At 47.3% G+C, this 18,857-nt stretch overlaps 1 protein-coding gene across 13 annotated transcripts in view; it reads right to left on the bottom strand.

The window, feature by feature from the left end:
* COL6A3 (collagen type VI alpha 3 chain) overlaps nt 1-18,309 on the bottom strand; it is a 58,271-nt gene extending 39,962 nt beyond the window's left edge. For 5 of the 13 annotated variants that reach the window (XM_010407874.4, XM_019290953.3, XM_019290955.3 and 2 more), the window contains exons 1-4: nt 17,922-18,309; nt 9,218-9,366; nt 7,684-8,301; nt 3,352-3,954 (exon numbers count right to left, since the gene is read on the bottom strand). In XM_010407874.4, the coding sequence (XP_010406176.1) occupies nt 3,352-3,954; nt 7,684-8,301; nt 9,218-9,305 (1,309 nt within the window). In that variant the 5' untranslated portion in view covers nt 9,306-9,366; nt 17,922-18,309. The remainder of the gene's footprint in view (nt 1-3,351; nt 3,955-7,683; nt 8,302-9,217; nt 9,367-17,921) is intronic. The other 8 variants (XM_019290957.3, XM_019290958.3, XM_019290959.3 and 5 more) reach the window with 8 other exon arrangements.
* Between the last annotated feature and the right edge of the window lie 548 nt (nt 18,310-18,857).

Below are 18,857 nucleotides of genomic sequence, written 5' to 3'. Positions count from 1 at the left end.
GGAAGAGCACAATTAGCTTTCCAGTGCCCTGGCTAAGTTTAAAGATAGTTAGGCAGGAAAAAACCCCTGTTGTATTGCATTGGAACCAAAGCATCGTCATATTTAGTACAGCAAATATATTTTTTAAAAGGTAAATAGTAACAAGACCAATATGATTGTGATAACAGCATTATACATGATTATCATGGTGCCTAATCTTAATACCATCTTTTAGACAAATCCTCTCACATCATCACCTCCCCAATTTCATGCCATTGACATGAGAGAGGAAACCTTGTGTTGCTTCCAAGTTATGCTTGAGCACTACAGATCATTGTGTTATGTCAGACTTGGTGTATCCTTGAATCACCCGCCCACCTAAGAGCTCCTGAGATGGGTTCAGGATTCAAGGAGGAAGGTCCATCACCTCCCAGGCTCACTGCCACACCCAATGCACAGCCTGGGGAGAGGACAGCCGGCATCGTGGGGATCTCACACCCCTCAGGGCAAGCGGTAGCAAACACTGCCTTGCCCTGCCTGGACGGAGAAGAGCAGCCCCCAGCCCATCAGGGCTCCTCTGTGTGGAGGCTGTTTGCTTTGGATTTCAACAAAGAACAAAACTTTGGCTGCAGTCCTCCTTGGCCAGACACCAGCTGGCCATGGATAGTGGTGCTCCCAAAGGCTGGGTGCTGTCAGGTTTCTCACTATGGGTGAGTGCCATGAGACCGAGCTGCCCCAAGGGGTGACCTGGAGCAGGGGATGACATCTGTGACTCATCTGCCCCTCTGCCCTCAGACCCTGAAAGACCTGCCTGCACCAGCAAGTGTGAGCCTTTGCAAACACCTCTCATCGAGTTGTGCTGGAAATAGTTTCATTAAGGACCAATTGTAGAAAATGGAAGTTTAAAACTGCATGCCATGGTGCTGCCAGGCATAAAATGAGGAGGACATGCACAAAGCAAAGGTGATGGTGCCCTCTCCAAGCCATAACCTCAAGTGAGCTGCCAGTGGACTGCAGTCGGCTGCCCAGGCTGTCAGAGCAGAGCTACGCACAAAGCAACAAGAGTTTGTGTAAATGATCCCTTTCCCAGAGCTATGATTTCCAGCATTCATCCCTCCAGCCAGGTTTTTTTTCCTCCTTAGTTATTCCAAGGAGGAGAGGGCTGGAAACAGGAAACTTTCCAAATGGATAGCTAGGGCTGACATTGATGCTTTGTTATCACCCAGGAGAAATGTCCAAAGCACATCCTTAGCTTGTCAGCAGCTAGAAACCCAAAAGTGGAGACCCTGGAAACTTTCGACTTTTGGAGGAAATATCAAAGGGGCTTTGGAAAGATGAGGGAGGCTGGGAAGGAAGAGTTCCCTCTGCTTCTCATTCCTGTTGCATCTCTCAAATCCCGCAGTTTTTTTGCGCAGAGGAATGCAAGAACCAAACCCAAAACACACAGGAAGAAACAGCCCACAGTGCCGGTTTGCATGGACACAATTAGTGCAAAAGCCTTTAAGCAGGGCTGTGCACATCTCATAGGGTTTAATCCAAAGCCCTGTAAAGCTGATGGCAAGTCTCCCAAGAATTTCAAAGGATTTGGGATCAAAGCATTGTATCTTTGACTCTCAAAGCTGGAAATGTTGAAGGGTGTCAGTGTCACCCAGCCCTGCATAGTTCCATCCTCGTTGCCGTGTCAGCTGTCTGGTGAAGCACCTAATCTAACTTAATCATCCAGGCTCCCCCAGTAGGTGAAGGAGCAGAAAGGCACTTTGGAACACCCCTTCATCCCAGGATGAACAGCTGGAGAGCTAAAGTGAAGCTAGATGTCTTCAGTATTTCATAGGAGCACTTGGCACCTCAGGGTTTGGCATCCCTTTTGGGCTGCGGCGTCTCCCAAACTGCTTTGCACTGCAGCATTCCAAGCTGTTGATGTGAATCAAGAAAACCAGTCAAAATTTATTTCCATGGGTGCCAGAGGTAGGAAATTCCCTAAAGCTCCTTTGAAAATATCCACTTCCCCATTTAGCACATCCATCTGTATGTAACTGCACAGGCTGATGTAGCACCTTCCACAAATGAGCTGGCACTTCAAGTGAGAAATATGCAAATGCAGATGAAACAAATGTACCGAAATTTTTTAATCTTGCCATTTAAACTGTAAAAAGTCAGACAGGAGGAAAGAGAGGTTCTCCACTGAGTTGCACGGATCCCAGCATATATATTTTAGCTACACATGCTGACTTCGTATTAACTGGCTAAATATGGTTCTTGTGGGGTGCTACAAGAAAAAGTTCTTAATGTTCTTTCTTGGAATAATCAAGGCAAGGTCATAAAATGATCTTTAAGGCAAATTCGTCCCTTTGATTTAAGCCACAGGATAGCAATCATGTTTAGGCATGGATCAGCAAAGACATCTGGAATGCAGTTTTATATGTCAACATACACCATGAAGAACAGTGTGTACAGAACTCCAGACTGACAACGGGATCCCAAAAGTGCTGTTAGCATTAAGCATCCTGTTAATTAAGTGCAGCAGCTCCAGGCTGGCCCCTTCCAGGGGTCTCTGCAATATGACATATTGTATCTTTCATAAATCACCTATTTGCCCCATAAATCCAGATATTCAGTATTCTACTGCACCCAAGCTGATGCTAGCCCAGAAATAATGTCAGGGGAACTTAAGGGTGAAAAAGTGACCTAAGTGGAACATTAACACCTGCATTTTTAATTCCTGTGGCCTCGTGGAAAGCTGTAAACATCTTCTTTAGCTGATTGATCACGGGTGGGGATTTGACTTCAGAAGAACTAAGGGCTGTTCTGCCTTTAAGTTCAACAACACAGGAATGTCCGCCTTTTACCAAGGGCAGCCCAGAGCTTCAGTGAGTTGTGGAATTTTACTGTTTTAGCAAGCAATTGATTTCAACTCTGGTATGTAGGGATCCATTTAGCATTCCTGTTACCTTCCTCAGCCACATTTTATGGTCATGACACTTCCAAATGACATAAAATGTAAGCTTACACAGCATAAATGTTTTTACAACTGGCAGTGCTGCAGTGTTTACTCCCAGGGTGTTTAGATATCCCAAAAAGGATTATATGAGCTTTTCTATACTCTTTTTATTTTATACTCTGCTGTCTTTTAAAACACCCCTTGTCATGCCAGTTATTGCAACAAGACCTCACGGTTTTTGAGAGATAACCCACTGGGCCAATGAGTTTCTGCACAGAAACATCGTTTCTCCATAACCAGACCAGAGAGACGAGTTGGAAAAAAAAAAAAAAAAATTGAAAATAATTAAAGCTTTAAATATGCTTGTAAATCGTGCAAAAGCTCAATCGTTCATCAACTCACCGAAATGCAAGGGTCTTGAAGGGCATACATACCTTCAGTCACAATGGTTGGGGCCGCTAACAAAATGAGTCTTTGGGCCACTCCAACAATGTTGGGCAGTAATAATTCTCGAAGAGCATCAAGGTTACGGATATCCAGGGCAGTATAGGCGAAGCTTCCATCAGTAGCAATCTGCTGCAGCTCTGCACTGTCAGCATTCAGGACCCCAATGCTAAACGAAAATATACCAGCTTGCTTCACCGCTAACAAGCCCTCTCGGATATCATCACTAGACTCTCCACCACTTATCAGCACTAAAATCTGAGGCACCGCTTCCTCTATCCTGCTGCCTCCCGCCTGGGTGAAGAGGTTCTCCACCACAAACTCCAGTGCCGCACCGGTGTTCGCTTCCTCGCCCCCACGGAAGCTGAGTGCCTTCACGGCATCCAGGACATCCGCTTTTGTGGAGTAGCTGTTCAAAGCGAACTCGGTTCTGGGTTGATCACTATACTGCACCACCCCAATGTGTATCTGCTGAGCTCCAACTCTGAGGATTTCAATCAAATTTACAAGGAAATCGCGTATGGCTGGAAAATTGACACCTCCGATGTTGTTTGATCCGTCAATAAGGAAAATAAGGTCAGCAGACTCTTGAGCTTTAAAAAAAAGAAATGCAAAAGGTGAAAGCATTAAAATGAGTGATTACATGCAGTTGTAACAGTGTTCTGACATGTTTCTTGGAAAACCAGTGAGAAACACGAAAATGAGAAAATAAAATAATGTGATCACTGAGGAGGTGACTTTTTCCTCTTAGTTCTGCATTCTGATTGAATATGAGCTCTCAGGCCCTGCCCAGTAGCATCCACAACCCATCAAGGGAGGGTTTGAGTGGACAGAACACAAGCCAATGGCTGTAGTAACATGGGGGTCAGCATTATTGGCATGCAAGGAGAAACCTTGGCAAAATACAGTTTTTGGAAATCTAGATCCATTCCATCATTGGCCAGTACTGTCCAAATATTTAAACAGAGCCAAAAGAAAAAGGTGGATTTTGGTGGCAATTCATGCTGAAGGTAGAGGATGAGGAGGTTTTTATCATTGCAGCCTTTTATTTTTTGGGAGAAACATTTACTGGATGCAGGGGAAGTTTCAGCTTCTCTGTCACAATTCTGCTCTTTTGCTGGTTAAACACAGAGGCTGAATATATGGGCTTCTCCCACCATGAAGAAGTATTATTTGAAATACATTTGTTAGAAACAATTTTAAAGTTTTTAGTTATTTTTCTTGCACTGTACCTCTTTGACCAGCTGCCAGCATCCACCTGTTATTTGTCTAGGAGTCTGACCCACACAATTCTCAACCCAGGCCACACAGAAGTTGTGTCACTTTAAATATTTTGCACAAAGATGGGTTGATTATTGGCAGAGGGGTCTGGTCTGTATTTTTCATATGGATTCTGGATATTCAATCAAGGAATGCAGAATCAGGTTAAAAAAGGGTGATGAAATCAGTCATGACGCAATTATCCAACTCTAGTTGTTGTGGCCATACCCAGATGATCACAAGCATTTGCTGACAACATACCCACCAAACAAAGCTTGTACACGGCATGAACATGGAGTTGAGGGGAAGTATTTTTGCTCTGAGACTTACCAAAGCAGACCCAAAATGCCCTGGTGTCTGCTCTAACTCCTTTTGCTCAACTAATTTTACCATCGACATCACCGAGAGTTCATGCATGCAAAAAAGAGGGGGGAAAAGACCCCAAAGCATGCTCGGATGTTTCCATGCTATTACTCTCCCCTCTCATTAAGAACTCAAATTTCAGACTATTTGCAAATGACCGACAAGCGACATTTGGAAATCTCTCTCAGTCAGCTCTCAACTTTTAAAAGCCGAAGGTGAAACCAGCAGCAAAGCTGGCGTGTGGTTTAGCAAGGCCAGGAATAAACCCGAGGTCTTTGCTATTAACCAGCACTGCCAGTAATTTGTTTATTTCTTGCCAATTTAGTTGTTTTTCTAGTACATGTTTTCATACACCAGGAGACTCAAATAATGCTGCAATTCCAGCAACAAAGGAGAAGGTCTCCAGGTCACCATTGCTCCCCTGGACCAACTCAATGGCCAGTGTTGGCTCAGAGAACATCACCAGGGTTCAGAATTTCAAGGAGCTCCAGAATTTATTCTTCCATCAAGGCAAAATTTAGGGGTGCTTAGGCTTGGTTTTACTGAGCCGTTTTCAGTAGGGATGTACACGTTCTACTTCATCATAAAAATGAAAGGGAAATCTCACAGTGGTTTAACCCAGGGCTGCTTTAGATATCCTGGATATCTTTTTGGAGGAACAAGATTCCAGGCACTAATGACTTGCTCCCACCAAAGAGAAAATAGATATGAAACAGATGTGTTGGATAATTTGTCATCACCGTAAAAAAACCTTGTACATCAGTGCACATTTATGGAACAAGCTGGTGTGGAGAACAAATAAAAGCATGCTGGTTACACAACTAAGCAAAGAGGGTCAGATGAGACAGACAGCTCAGATTTAACAAATGCTTCAGGGCAAACTTGGGGCTGACTGTCGTACTTACGTGAGTCAGCTCCAGGGACTGCCACAGACCAATAGTTTTGGTTCCCTTTACTGGAATCCTTTACAGGACTGGGGCTTTTTTACAGTTCCATTTCATATTAGGGCTTGTTTCTAACATAGCATCCATGGCACTTTTATACATCTTAATGCCACATGTAGTTATCAGCTGAATAAATGACTTCTTAAACTCTTATGCAGATATTTGTACCATGTTTTGCACACTGTTATCGTCCAAGGTTTAGGACCTGTAACATCTTTTCCAGTGTTTACCAATACTCTGTATATCACCCATGCAAGTCACACAGGGACAACACTGCAATAGTAGAATTAACTTAAATTTGTGCTATAGGATGGGAAGGAAATGCTTGCAAAAAATACCTTTAAGCAGAAACAAACTTGGAAATGCATGATATACACGAAGTAGGAATTTGGCTTTAAAGCTTTTAAAGGAATGTCTGTGATTCCAGATGTTTCCATTCAATGGGGTTACCTGCTGGCATGGCCCAGAGGAGGACAGCCAGCTTCCAGAGACCAATTCCTCAATTGATTTCAGCAGGGAAGCACCGGGGTCCTTCATGGCTAAGATGCCCAACAGCCACTGGAGTGCTGTCAGCAGGCTGGGTGTTAACATTCATTTTCCACATATACTGGTGTCATTTCCTTAGCACTGGTGAGCCTTTTGTCATGTTTGTGGGGCAGCTACTCCCCTGTGGCTTTCCTGTGACCTGGATATTTGCCCTGGCAAGCGCTTTGCACGACAAAAACACACATGAGCACGGCCTTTTGGTGTTGCTTGGTGTCATGCAGTGATGGAGAGCACCCAGTGGGACTGGCGTGAGGGTTAATCAGGCAAGACAACACAGGGAGATTAATGTCACACTGCCCCATGACACTGCTGTGGCCTTATGTCGCCCCACAAGCTCTTGACCTTCAGATGGAGTCTCAGGAATAAAAAGAAAGGTTTGATCCCCAGGACTTCTGTTTTGAGAAACAACAAAAAAGCTGCTCAGAAGGCCCTTACCATGCAGGAATTTCATAAACAGAGAAGGGACGGAGGAAGACTGTCTTTTTTTTTTTTCCCAGGGAAATTGGGCCCTGTCTTGTAGTCAGTGTAGGTCTGCTGAAGCCAATGTGGTTTCAGGGAGGTTTCAGTTATGGGAAGGGTCCGGTGCTCCAGCAGGTGGAAGCAGTGGGCTCTCAGAGAAGACTCTCCAACCACACACCTTCTCCAGGTGCATGAGAAGAGAGGCTAAGGGACAGCTCAGGGGTGAGCTTTCAGCAGAGAAATCCCCCACCCAGCCCGTTTTGCTTGTTTTCAGTGAAGAATGTGACTTTCTGGAACGGCACACTGCCTATCTCCCTGTCCCCCAACCTGGTTCTAAGGGGACATCCATCACGGTGTCTCCGCAACCAGCAGCCACCTTCTTGGTCTCCAGAGGATTTTTGGTCAGGGTCACCATCAGGTCTGGTGTGTTCATCCCCTGTTTCCCCACCTTGGGAGTGAACAGGACAGGGCAATTTACTAACTCTGCCGAGCTCCCTAACCTTAAATTTCCATGCCATATGTGCCAAAGGATGGCCACAAGGTGCCACTTGCCCATTCAAGGATTCCTGCCCTGACTCCTGTCAGCCCTGGCTCAGTCTGCAAACAACAGCACCTCAGCAGCTGCAAACACGGGGCCACGTGCTTCAAACCTTTGTTTTTAAACCTCTGAACGTCCATCTCAGTCTTGCCCCTACAGAGTGGCAATGCCAAACAGCACAACGCCAGCAGATACCACCAGTCAGCCATTACCTGTGATGTCTTTAACCAGTCCTTTGGCTCCAGCCCTTTCTGGAGTCATGGAGGAGCGGACACTCGCCACTAAGTCTCCAACTATGCCGTGGAGAGTGGTAAAATTCTCTAGGTTGAAGCGGTGCGTATCGAGGGGTTCGCTTGCTACTTCCTGTAACTCCCCTTCCACTGGGTCCTGAACGCTGACCGCAAACAGGTTTATACGGGCCGAGTTAAGGACAGATGAGGGCAGAGCCACATCATCCCGGGGCCGTCCGTCTGTTAGCACTATAATAACCTGGGGCACGCCTTCACTGGCTCTGCTTCCAGCAGCTTTAGTGAGGTGCTTCTCGATTAGGTACTCTAATCCTTTTCCAGGCTCGATGCCTCCCCCCACGTAAGTCATGTTGGCAATATGGGACAGGACGTCCCGGGTGGAGAGGTAGGTATTTAACTGGAACTCTGTGTGCGGGTTTCCGCTGAACTGGACCAGGGCAAAGCGAAAATCATTTCCTCCCACATCTAAAGCTTTTACAACATCATACAGAAACTCTCGAACGAGTTGGAAGTGTTCCTTCCCAACGCTCCAGGAGGAATCCACTAGAAATATTATATCAGCCACGGCAACGGTTTTGACAGCTTTAAAAAAACAGATGGGGGTTTAGGATTTTTTATCAGTCAGCACAAGCATGCCTCCTTCTTCTCCTCCTCCTCCTCACCCAAACAACCAACAGCCTCCTTGGCATGGTGAAAGTGAAGCTCAGCTTCCCCTTGTGGCCCGCAGCAAAACGAGAGGAACTGGTGAACAACCAGGCAGCCACCAGAGCCCTGGCACCGTGGTGCTGGGGGATAGGAGGAGACAGCATGCCACCTTCCCTGCCCAGAGAGGGGGAGCCGAGGTGCTTCTCCCCTCCTACACCCTCACCCGTGGTTTGGACACCAGCCCTGAGCCAGAGAGAGACACCGGCAGCTTCACCTGTGAATTCAGGCTTGCTGTTTCCAGCTGCCCATGCCTCTTGCATGGTTTTTGCTGGCTCAGGGCTTTGCGGACTCCATGGCAGTGCTCAGGGAAGGAAGGACAGCTTGGTTTAAGCAGCCTGGGTGCTGTCTTGAGTTTTCCCTATTTTTCCTGCTGTTAATACCCACTTAGTGACCCACCAGCTCTGGTCCCAAAGGCGCCAGCACCACTTTTTAAAAAGCCTTTCTGCAGGTCAGTGGCAGTGCTCTTCTCACTGCTAGAAGCCCTCCTACACATGCAGGGAGGGCAGAACAGCTCTGCCCAGGAGAAGACCGTCTCAGGACCACCCTGAGTGAAGGTCCCACACCCCAGTGCCCTGCAGAGCATCCTCCAAGGCACGGCACTGGCCAGTGACGTGCTCGGGGAGGCACCGTGAGTGTTGGCCAAGGCCTGCGTCCCAAGGACCCTCAGCAAGGTGGGAGCTGAGGAGCAGAGGGTCATCCATCCACAACATCCACAGACATGCATGTTAAACACCAAACAGTGAGAATGAGTGGTTGTACAGGGCCAAAGGCAGGTGAAGCAACCCGGGCTTACCTGCTTGCTGCTGGGCACCAACCGAGCCAAAGCCTGAGAGCAGGAGGCAAAACATTGCCACGAGGGGCAAATGTCGATGTTTCCTCATTTTGCTCTTTTATCTGAGTTTTCCTTTAATTCTCTTTGTTTCAAAGCACCTGAAGTGAGACCTAAGGGAGAAAAACAGGGAGAGTGAGAAATAGCGGCAGTGCTGGCCAGGCACAGATGAGGCATGAGGTGGAAAAGTCAAACTGTGTGGGTTTACAAGGCTTTTGTGGCACTTTGGCAGGAAAAAAAATTCTTTGCTGCTGGGCAGAGTCTGCTTCATACAGCCATCCCTTTGGAAGAGGAATCCTCATTCACATAATTGACCTTTAATCACCTCTGTGGAATTGGATGATTTTGTTTTGCCTGTGCTGTCCCAGGCAATACGTAATAGATAGGAAAATGCTTAGGTTTCTACTACCAAGACACACTGTGGCCTCTCACCTGCCCTCCCCACCCATGGATGACCAGCTGATACATCTTGGCCAACATCGTTCCTCTTGCTGTTGCCTCTTCTCACTTTATTTCTTCCAAACATCACAATAATTGCCCTGAACTTCACCCTTTGCCTCAGCTCACCTTTTCAGCTATCCCAAATACACAAATGGAAATTTAAGCACTCCAGACCCAAGTGAGCCACATGATCTGGCTGCGCAGCAAAAAGCCCTTGGACTCCCCCAAGCTCAGAGCCCCAGTTGTAGAATAGCCTGCGCTGGCTGATCATATTTTGGAAAGGCACCAAGAATAATATTTTATCTGTTGGAGCCAAAAATCTAAATTAAGCAAGTTTCTTATCTATGATCCACCTGGCAAGCCTTCTGAAAAAACACCTCCGCCACGAAGGCTGTGTTTCTGTTGTCGTAGAGATGACCAATTTATTATTTAATCTTCATTTCCAAGCCTAAATAGCAGAAACCAGCAAGGCTTGCTTAACTGGGAAAATATCCTCCAAAAGGGAACACAGTGATTTAATACCTTTCATTCCCCAAAGGAGCTCGATTACTCAAATCAGCCAAAAGTGACTCCACTACATCAAACTGTTAACCAGGTCATCATAAAAGAAAAAAAAAAGGAATTCAATTTTCTTACTACCATCCTTGCCAATTCCATCAATACAGACAGTTATGACCAATACAAGAACCTAAGAGGGCTAGGGGGAAGAGTAACTCTTTTTTTTTTTTAGAAAAACTGTGGTAATTATCCTGATGGCCATGACTGGCATGGCTGGAAACAGAGCCAAGAGTTGGGAATACAGGAAAATTTGGAAATAAGCAGCTAACCCAGTTCCACTGAAGAGACATTCCTCAGGGATATCAGAGGGCAGCTCTGTGGAAAGAAGGGGACAACTTCCAACTGGTTTTCTGAAACCCAGTGCGATCCTGACACTTCCTCTGGGCTCCCAGCATGTCAAAGCTGGGCTGGGGTCTGGTCTTTCTTGGGAGAAGAGATTTGCAACATTTGGTCTTCCATGTGCTCCAGATGGAATTTACAAATGTCTTATAGCATGAGTCTGGCAAAAGCTCTCCTCTGCCTTTCCCCCCACAACATTTGTGAATAATAATAATAATAATAATAATACCAGGTGGAGAGACATTGAACAGGCCGCCAGAGCCAGCAGCTAGCACACAATGTTAATCAAGACATGGCAAAGTCTTCCCTTTTATTGGCAACCCCTGCATTTATAGAGGCAGCTGCTGCAGCCCAGAGGTATCACTGTCATTCCTAAAGAGACTAAACCATCACCTTTGTGAGCTGGCACCCATCCATCCCCCTGGCTGTTCCAGTGCAAGCCAAACCTCCCAGTGCCTCCAGCAGGAGCAAACCTGCTCGGTTGGACCGTGTCCCTGATGGGCAGCTTGCTCCCAGAAAAAATAGTTTTACCCAAAGGACACATGAAGGGGATTCGTCCCCTGAGCACACAAATACAGAAAAGTCTGTAGGTCCCACAGCTGAGCTCTGCAAAAAGCACAGAGCTCATGACAACCACCCACCCAACCCCATGGGAGAGTCTTCCCTCTGGGAAGAGGCTTGTGGAAGAGCTGCAAGTTTTTGAGTGGGATTCATTTGCAGCATCCATTGGGATTGTATAGAAGCCTAGAAGAGCCTAAAGCACTGGAAAACACTCTCAGGCAAAGGGTGGGATTGTTGGGGTGTCCTGTGCAGGGCCAGGAGCTGGATTTTGATGATCCTTGTGGCTTCCTTCCAGCTCATGATATTCCATGGTTCTATGATTCAAGATGTGTGTGTCTCAAACCCCGATAGCTGCGGAGCCAACCAAGGATTGTTGGTAATAACAAGCAAGGATTGTTGGCAATAACACACTCAGGGAATGGACAGGATGTGGCTGGAGAAGGAGCCACGTGGAGGTAGGGCAGCATTTTATGGGACAAACATCCTTATTCTGGCTAGGGGAGATAAGCACAGCACAGGGATCATGTTGAAAAGCAGGAATGTGCTGTAGGGGAGGACCAAAACCTCTCAGAGCCCTCTGACCCATTTCCAGAAAAATCTAGAAAAAACTTATTAAATAATTTGCATAGGAAGTGAAAATTTATCTCCAGGGCAGGAAAAATTTATCTATAAAAGGTACCTCCACAAAACCCAGGTGCACCCAGGTGTGCCCCAGGACCCTGGACACGCCATCAGCTGGATCAATGCTGGAGTCAGGAATGGTGATGTCTCTTTCTGCCTTTCTTTCTATCTCTCCCTCTTGAATCCATCACCCTCTCTCTCTTCCCTTTCACTCTATCCTTTAACCAAAAGCCACTGTCACGTGCTTATTCTGGGAGATCAGGGACTAACATATCAAATTCCATGCCAAGTGTATAATTTATTAACAAAGCTTTGTAAGCTTTTGCAGGCCCTTTCACTTTGGTCTTTTCTTTCAACCAAGAGCATCTACAAACTTTGGAAGCCCCCTTCACCTTAAGGGTGGGATGCCACAGAGTGAAAAGGCTGCTAGCAATGAATGAAAAACGTGAAATAAAATGCATGCTAAGGAAAACCATCCCACTAAAGTAATGTGTGCTGTAAAACTGCTTATATTTCTTTCCCAAAACACAGGAAGTTATGTTACCATCCTGTTTATGAGCTGCTGGCAGCCAATTCCTCTTCAGTCACAACAGCTGGGGATGAGCAGAGCATCAAGATAAGCCAGTGAAAATTGATGTCTTGCTGGCTAAAAAGTGACAGAACTGAAGCAAACATTTAGGGGCTTTTTTGGTTTTTACATTGAGCAGCTGCTCAGAGCTTGTTTACAGCCACAAAATGTAGCCGAAGGGAAAAGTGAAACTCCCTGTGGCTATGGACTCTCTCCCACCCACAGGATCACCCATGATCTCCCATAGCAGTGGGAAGCTGAGATTTTCCAGAGTCACAGAATTGCTGGAAAAGACCTCCAAGATCAAGTCCAACCTGGGGACCGATTCCCACCTTGTCACCCAGCCCAGAGCACTGAGTGCCAGATCCAGTCATTCCTTGGACACCCCCAGGGATGGGCACTCCACCACTCCCTGGGCAGCCCATTTCCTCTCCTTCCCCATTTTATCCTTTAGGAGGCCTCCAGATCTATTTCCAGCTTTCTCTGTGACCTCCATCATGGTATTTATAGTTCTGTGCAAGCAGAGGGACTTGTCCATCAACAAGAGATGAGTTTTAGCATCACACAAAACCATCCTAAAGTCATAGGAGCCAGGATTAGTCACCAGGAGGAAAAAGGCAGCAAAGTCTTGCAGGATATGGTGATGGATATCTCTTAGAAATGGACAATTTAAGGAAAAGAAGAGCCTTTAACAAGAGCTGTTCCGGAGCAGGGTTTTCTCTTATAGCCCCCTCTTCATGACACTCATTAGCTAATGAGGAAGGGTGCTTGCAGAAAGGGGTGGGCAAGGAGATGATTTTCCTGTAGGAGATGGCCCTTGAGAAGAAGAAGATACAGCAAGGACAGCAACTTATTTTGTAAAGGTAATGTGGTGGGGGTTGGGTGGGTGGGGGTAATTTTTTTTTTCTTTGGCATGGGGAATTCACCCAAAACTCTACTCAGATCTGTTTTGACTGAGCCAAGTCTCTGGCTCCGTGCGAAAAGTGGGTTTAAGACAGTAAATGATGTGATTTTTATTGCTTGGCTTGCCTCAGTGAGGCACAAGAAGTAATTTCCGTTGCTCAATGTGTTCTTGCTTTGTGTCCCAAATTACCACTGGTCACAGAAGCCGGAGGTGGCACCAGCTTGCAGGGGATGGATGATAAAACCAGAGATGTTAACTCATGCTAATAAATATTAATACTTGGTTATGGTAAGTGTTTGTTTTGCACCTTTATTCTCTGGTATTGCTGGGTTTTCAAGAATGTATTTTCAACAAGGTAATTTAACTGTGGATTTATTTCATTTTTTAAATGAAAAGTTCCTTGCAGTCCTGTGGAGTGAAAGCTCTGGTGAAGCTTTTGCTATATCCACTTCAAGCTGGAAAATTATGTTGAAAAACCTGACTGCTGAGTGCCTTTAGGAAAAGAAAGCGTTTTCCTGAACTCTTAAGTTAGCACCAAAACCCAGGGAGCCAATTTCTTCATGATTCATGTGCTAAAAGATTAACTCCTGTAGCCTTCAATAATCTGAAAGTTTTATGTCTGTCTAGAGTTTATACAGTGTGTGCCGACCTCTTAATATTACAGTATTTCATCAGAAGAAATACATCTGTTCCCAATACTGCTCTCAAAAAGCAATCATTTCTACCCCGACACAATGAAGTGATTTCCTTAAATATTTTCCCCAGCAGCTATTTTTTGCATATATTGCATACTTCTCTGTGCATAAAATTTGACATTTTACTTTTTTTTTTTTTCCCTTTGAGTGGATGTTTCAAATTCACTTTCTAAGCAGTTGTTTGCTTGGGTGTGTTGGGGGTGGTTTTCTTCACTAGAGTGTAGTCAAAATAAAATAGATGGGATAATGGGAAGAAATTCTTCCCTGTGAGGGTGGTGAGGCCCTGGCACAGGGTGCCCAGAGAAGCTGTGGCTGCCCCATCCCTGGAGGTATTGTAGGGGGCTGGAACAAAATGGTTTTTAATGTCCCTTCCAACTCAAACCATTCTGTGATTGTATTTATGGTATTTGTTCCCATATCTCCCCGTTTCTGTGACACACTCCTGCTGGAAAGTTGAGCAGCCTCCGGGAAGGAGCAGAGCATGGCAAGCATGGTAGGCAGAGCCATGACTGGCACATTTTCTGGGGACAACTGGCCGGGGTTTGGGCTTGGCCTTGTGCAGCTTTCCCAGCTGGCACAACCAGGGATCTTTGGGATACCTTGCTGCTCCAGACCACAGAACATCTGGTCGGTCCAATTTTCCTGTCCAGCCATGGAGCATCCTCAAAAAATACATTGACTAAAAACATGAGAAGCAACTGCAGCCCTTAAATTCCCTTGTGCATGTGGGGTGGATCATGTTGTACTGGGAGAAAGAGGTGGATTAGCAGCTGGGTCCCAAAAGGGGGACCTTTTCCAAAAGGGGGACCTTTTCCAAAAGGGGGCCAGGGAGAGCAAAGCATCATCCCATAGCTGGTGCAGGGTGCTGTGAGCATCCTCTAGGCTCCTCCATGAGAAGTCTGTCTCATGGGGATGTCAGAGTCAAAACAAAGAGGCTTCTGCCTTCACCTGCATTTGCTTTGTGGGGATTTTCCCTTGTCCATCATCATCCTGTTTCCCAACAAGACTGCTCAGCCTCAAATTCCCTTGGCTTGGCTGCTCTCTGCTGTATCCACAGCTGTGGGAGGCGGCAGTTGTAAGCTCTGCCAGCGGCTTGGAAGTGGACACCAGGCACCCAGAACAACTACTTGCATCCCCAGCAGCGGGATATGATTGCAGTCATGGCTGTGGAGCGAGCAGCTGGGAGAATCAGCTCCCCAAATCCTGATGTGGAGCCAGGGAGGCACAGATTGCCCTCTGGAGGTGAGGCATGCTCCTCTCTCGCCTGGATGAATTCCCCCTTTAATTTCCCTGAGCTGGGGGGAAATGTTAGCCAAAAGCCATTCCCGGCGTGATTTTGAGGCGGAATGCCATGATTCTTCCATGCAAAAAAAGCTTGGTCACCTTTTCAAGGGACATTAGTGTCCCATGCCTGGCCACCTCCTCATCACAGAACACTGAATCTCTCCTGGCTCCACAGCCCTCGGGAGAAACAAAGCTGTTTGTAGAGACTCAGGATGAGCTGAATAGGACAGATCCTGGATTTATTCATGGCTCCAGGTGGAGACATTTAAATTTTTCTCAGCTCTTTTGAAGCGTAAATGTTGCTGTCAAGTGCTACTGGGAAGGTGAGGCTTGTGGGGTTGAGGGTTGCCCCTGAAAACATTTGTTCCTATAAAGGCAGACCTGAACATTAAAAAAAATCAAGCCTGAAAGGGTGGGAAAAAATCTCCCTGCTTTTGCAAACCACTGGAGCTCAGATTTTTGAAAACCAGTGTTCAGCAAAGCAACAGAGTTACGGTGCTTCCATATCCTACCCAGGCAAGTACGCTGGGTGCTAGAATTCAATATGAATCACATATTCATTTCTGTCCTTCTAAGCATGCTGTTGGCTTAAAATCTGGTTGTTTTCTCCATCCAAAGACTGAGACTAAAATAGAGTCGTTAATAAGAGGAAAGGGAGTATTTGCTAAAAAAAAAAAAAAAAAAAAAAGGAAACTCCCTCAAAGATCAATGACTCTTTATGTATAGTAACCGGAGCCTCCCGCAGCCTCTCCACCCAAACAGATCGGCTCCTTAATGTGGAACACAGATCACTTAAAAAGGTGGAAAAAGTGATGGGCATATGGAGAGGTAAGGCTGGCTGTGATTCACGGCGGGGAGCAGGCACGCAATGCCACCCGGCGCCGTGCACGCCCAGCGCAGGGCAGGCTCACCCCTTTGCTGGAAATCCAATGGGGAATACAATCCAAGGCTGGCAAGGCTGTGCAGTTACCACAGTTTGTACTGATGGAAGGAATAAGATGTTCCCTTCCCTCCTGTTCCTGGACAGGCACGTAGCAAAAGTAGGAGAGGAACATCATTTTTTTTTAAATTTTTCCCCCTCCTTGACTTGTGGGAATAAAGCGGGGGCTGGTTTAGCTCACCCTGCAATCAGGGAAAGTTACTGCGTTTGAATGGAAAATCGTAGAGATGTTTGAAAAACCAGAAAGGGGACTGGGGTGGGTGCTGGAAACTGGAAAGGGAATGAATGAACGATGGCAGCAAGCACGCAGCCCTGCACTCCTGTCTTAAACACTGTCACAGCCCTGGTCGTGGTTAGCCTCTCTGCAAAGACAGAGTAAGTTTGGGGATGAAAAGCCTGTTTCCCTGATCTCTGACTCAAGGTATGGTGCCAGGGAGATGTGGAGCTGAGTCTCTCCTCTGCCACTGCATTCTTACATGACCTTGGAGGAATTCTCCAGCTCCCCACAACAGCCTCAGTCTGGAGACATCTCACTGCAAACCTCCTAAACTGGGTATTTGCCCCAGAAGCAGCACTACATAAGCACTGTAATTACCCAACCACAAATACTGATTCTTTTTTCCTTAAACCAGCAAGAAACAGAGTAAAGCCAGAATTTTGAAAAACGCAGGATTCCTCCCCCAAGAGTGCACATGGATCCTCACAGCAACCAGAAACAAACTGAGAGTTTCCCATTTCACCCACTGGAACCAGAGCAGCTTTGGCTACCCCCACTCCAGCCAGTTTTGGCCCTTTTGCTTGGTCAGGAAACCAGTTTGGCCACAACCGTTTCTCGCCCCATCTCCACTTGGGAAGCGAGGGCTTTGCTGAGCCCAGTGGAATGGTGGCAGGGTGTCTCCAGATTAATCATAGCCGCCCCCTCAGCAAGTCCCAAGAGGCTGAGGGCAACTGGGGCTCTGGGGGGAAAGGGCTCGGGAAGGCAGGAGGGAGAGCAGATGAGAGCCATGGAGAGGGACGGTGGCTCCATGCACGGCTGGAGAGCCCTTTCCCTCAGGGGAAGAGCTGCTGTTTGGCTAATTTCCCTCTCTGTGGATGACCACAAGAGGATGAGGATTACCCTTGGAGCCACATGCTGGCCCACCCTGGAGCAGTGGGGACGTGCCTGGCAGCAGGACCTGAGCATGGCTAAGCACCTCTGCCAGGTTCATTCTACCTCACCTTGGGGCAAGAGGAGTGAGGGTGGCTATCCAAACCCCCCAGCCCTGGGAGCAGGAACGGAGCACTGAGACAGCCCCTCAGCACACTCCTTGCAGGGTCCCATTGGTGTCCCCACCTCTTTGTGCTGGTACATCTTCCCAAGCCTCCACATGCCCTTCTTGGGGCATTGCTTCCCGTGTCATCCTACTCCTATCCCACCAAGCTGCTGCTGCAGTGATTCCAAGACAACAAACGCAAAACCCATCCTGAGGTAGCAGGGGAAATACTCTGGTCAGTGCTTTTGAAAGGGTTTAGGGCCCCTGCAGAGGACAGGAGTGTTCCCACACACCTGCGGTGCATCAGCTCCGGGAGGAGCTCCGGATGTGAACCAGCCGGCAGCATCGCTCTGCTTTTCCAAGACTAATGCAAACCTAGGGATGGGTTTTGTCCAGAATTCCTTGAAAAACCCCCAAATACTACCACCCCACCAAGGAGGGCAGCCACGGCTTAGCAGCTGCAGAGCTTAGGCTGAAGGCTCCCACACAGGAAGCAACACTTACCCCTGAGTGAACCTCCAGAAGAGTTGCTTATTCCAGGATTTTCTGCTCCAAAGCGCCTCTCACCCTTGCTTCATGGCGTGCAGTGCTGCTCAGCCTTCCCAGTGCCCTCTTGCCTTGCTCAGCGGGGTGCAGGCACTGGCGGGATGAGGGAATGGTGGGGCACTGGTGGGACGAGGGGACTGCCGGGGCGCTGGTCCCTGCGCCACGGCCGCCGTGGGTCTGAGCGAGGCCGGAGGAGGCAGCTGGCTCGGGAATGCCGGGGAGGCGGGAGAGCCGGCGTTGCAAATGGGATCCAGATGGTTGGTGCTGGCGTTTCCCGGGGCTGAGGTCAGAGCTGCTCATCACACGCAGTTCCCCCCCCGCCTCGGGGGACGCCTCCGCGCTGTGTGGCTTCCCCTCTCCGCGCTGGCCGTGCCGCGTCCAAAGCGCTGCTCCCTTGTTGGTGAGAAACAGAAAATAAAATAAAATAAATAAAATGAAATAAAATAAGGAAAGAGTGTGGAATTGGAGGAAGCTGATTTAACTATGTCTTTTGGTCGGGAAGGGTTGGTCTTGGATGTTTGCAGGAGTCGGGATGTGCCAAGGGCCATACCAAGTTACGCAGGGCTCCGGAGCAGCGCCGTTCGGAGATGCTCGAGGCTGCGGGAAGCTCAGCCTCTCTCCCTGAACAGTTACAGCATCAGCGCAGGGGGAGAGAGTCTCTTCTCTATGCTCTCTCCCATTAAAATGTAACAGCAGGTTTTTATACCCACCCAGATGGGGAGGCAGAAGTGGGGGATTTATGTTATCCGTAACTTATAAATAAAAGTTAACGCCTTAGCATAAGAATAAGTATTTAAAAAGTCATATAGACTTAAAGGAAAAGTTTAAAAGGCAACAAATACAGTCTGCAAGTTCCTGACTGGTGATTTTTAAATTTTTTTTAAACATACGTGA

Source organism: Corvus cornix, chromosome 7, assembly GCF_000738735.6.
Source record: "Corvus cornix cornix isolate S_Up_H32 chromosome 7, ASM73873v5, whole genome shotgun sequence".
NCBI classification, from domain to species: Eukaryota; Metazoa; Chordata; class Aves; order Passeriformes; family Corvidae; genus Corvus; species Corvus cornix.
This window is presented reverse-complemented; position numbering and strand designations above follow the sequence as displayed.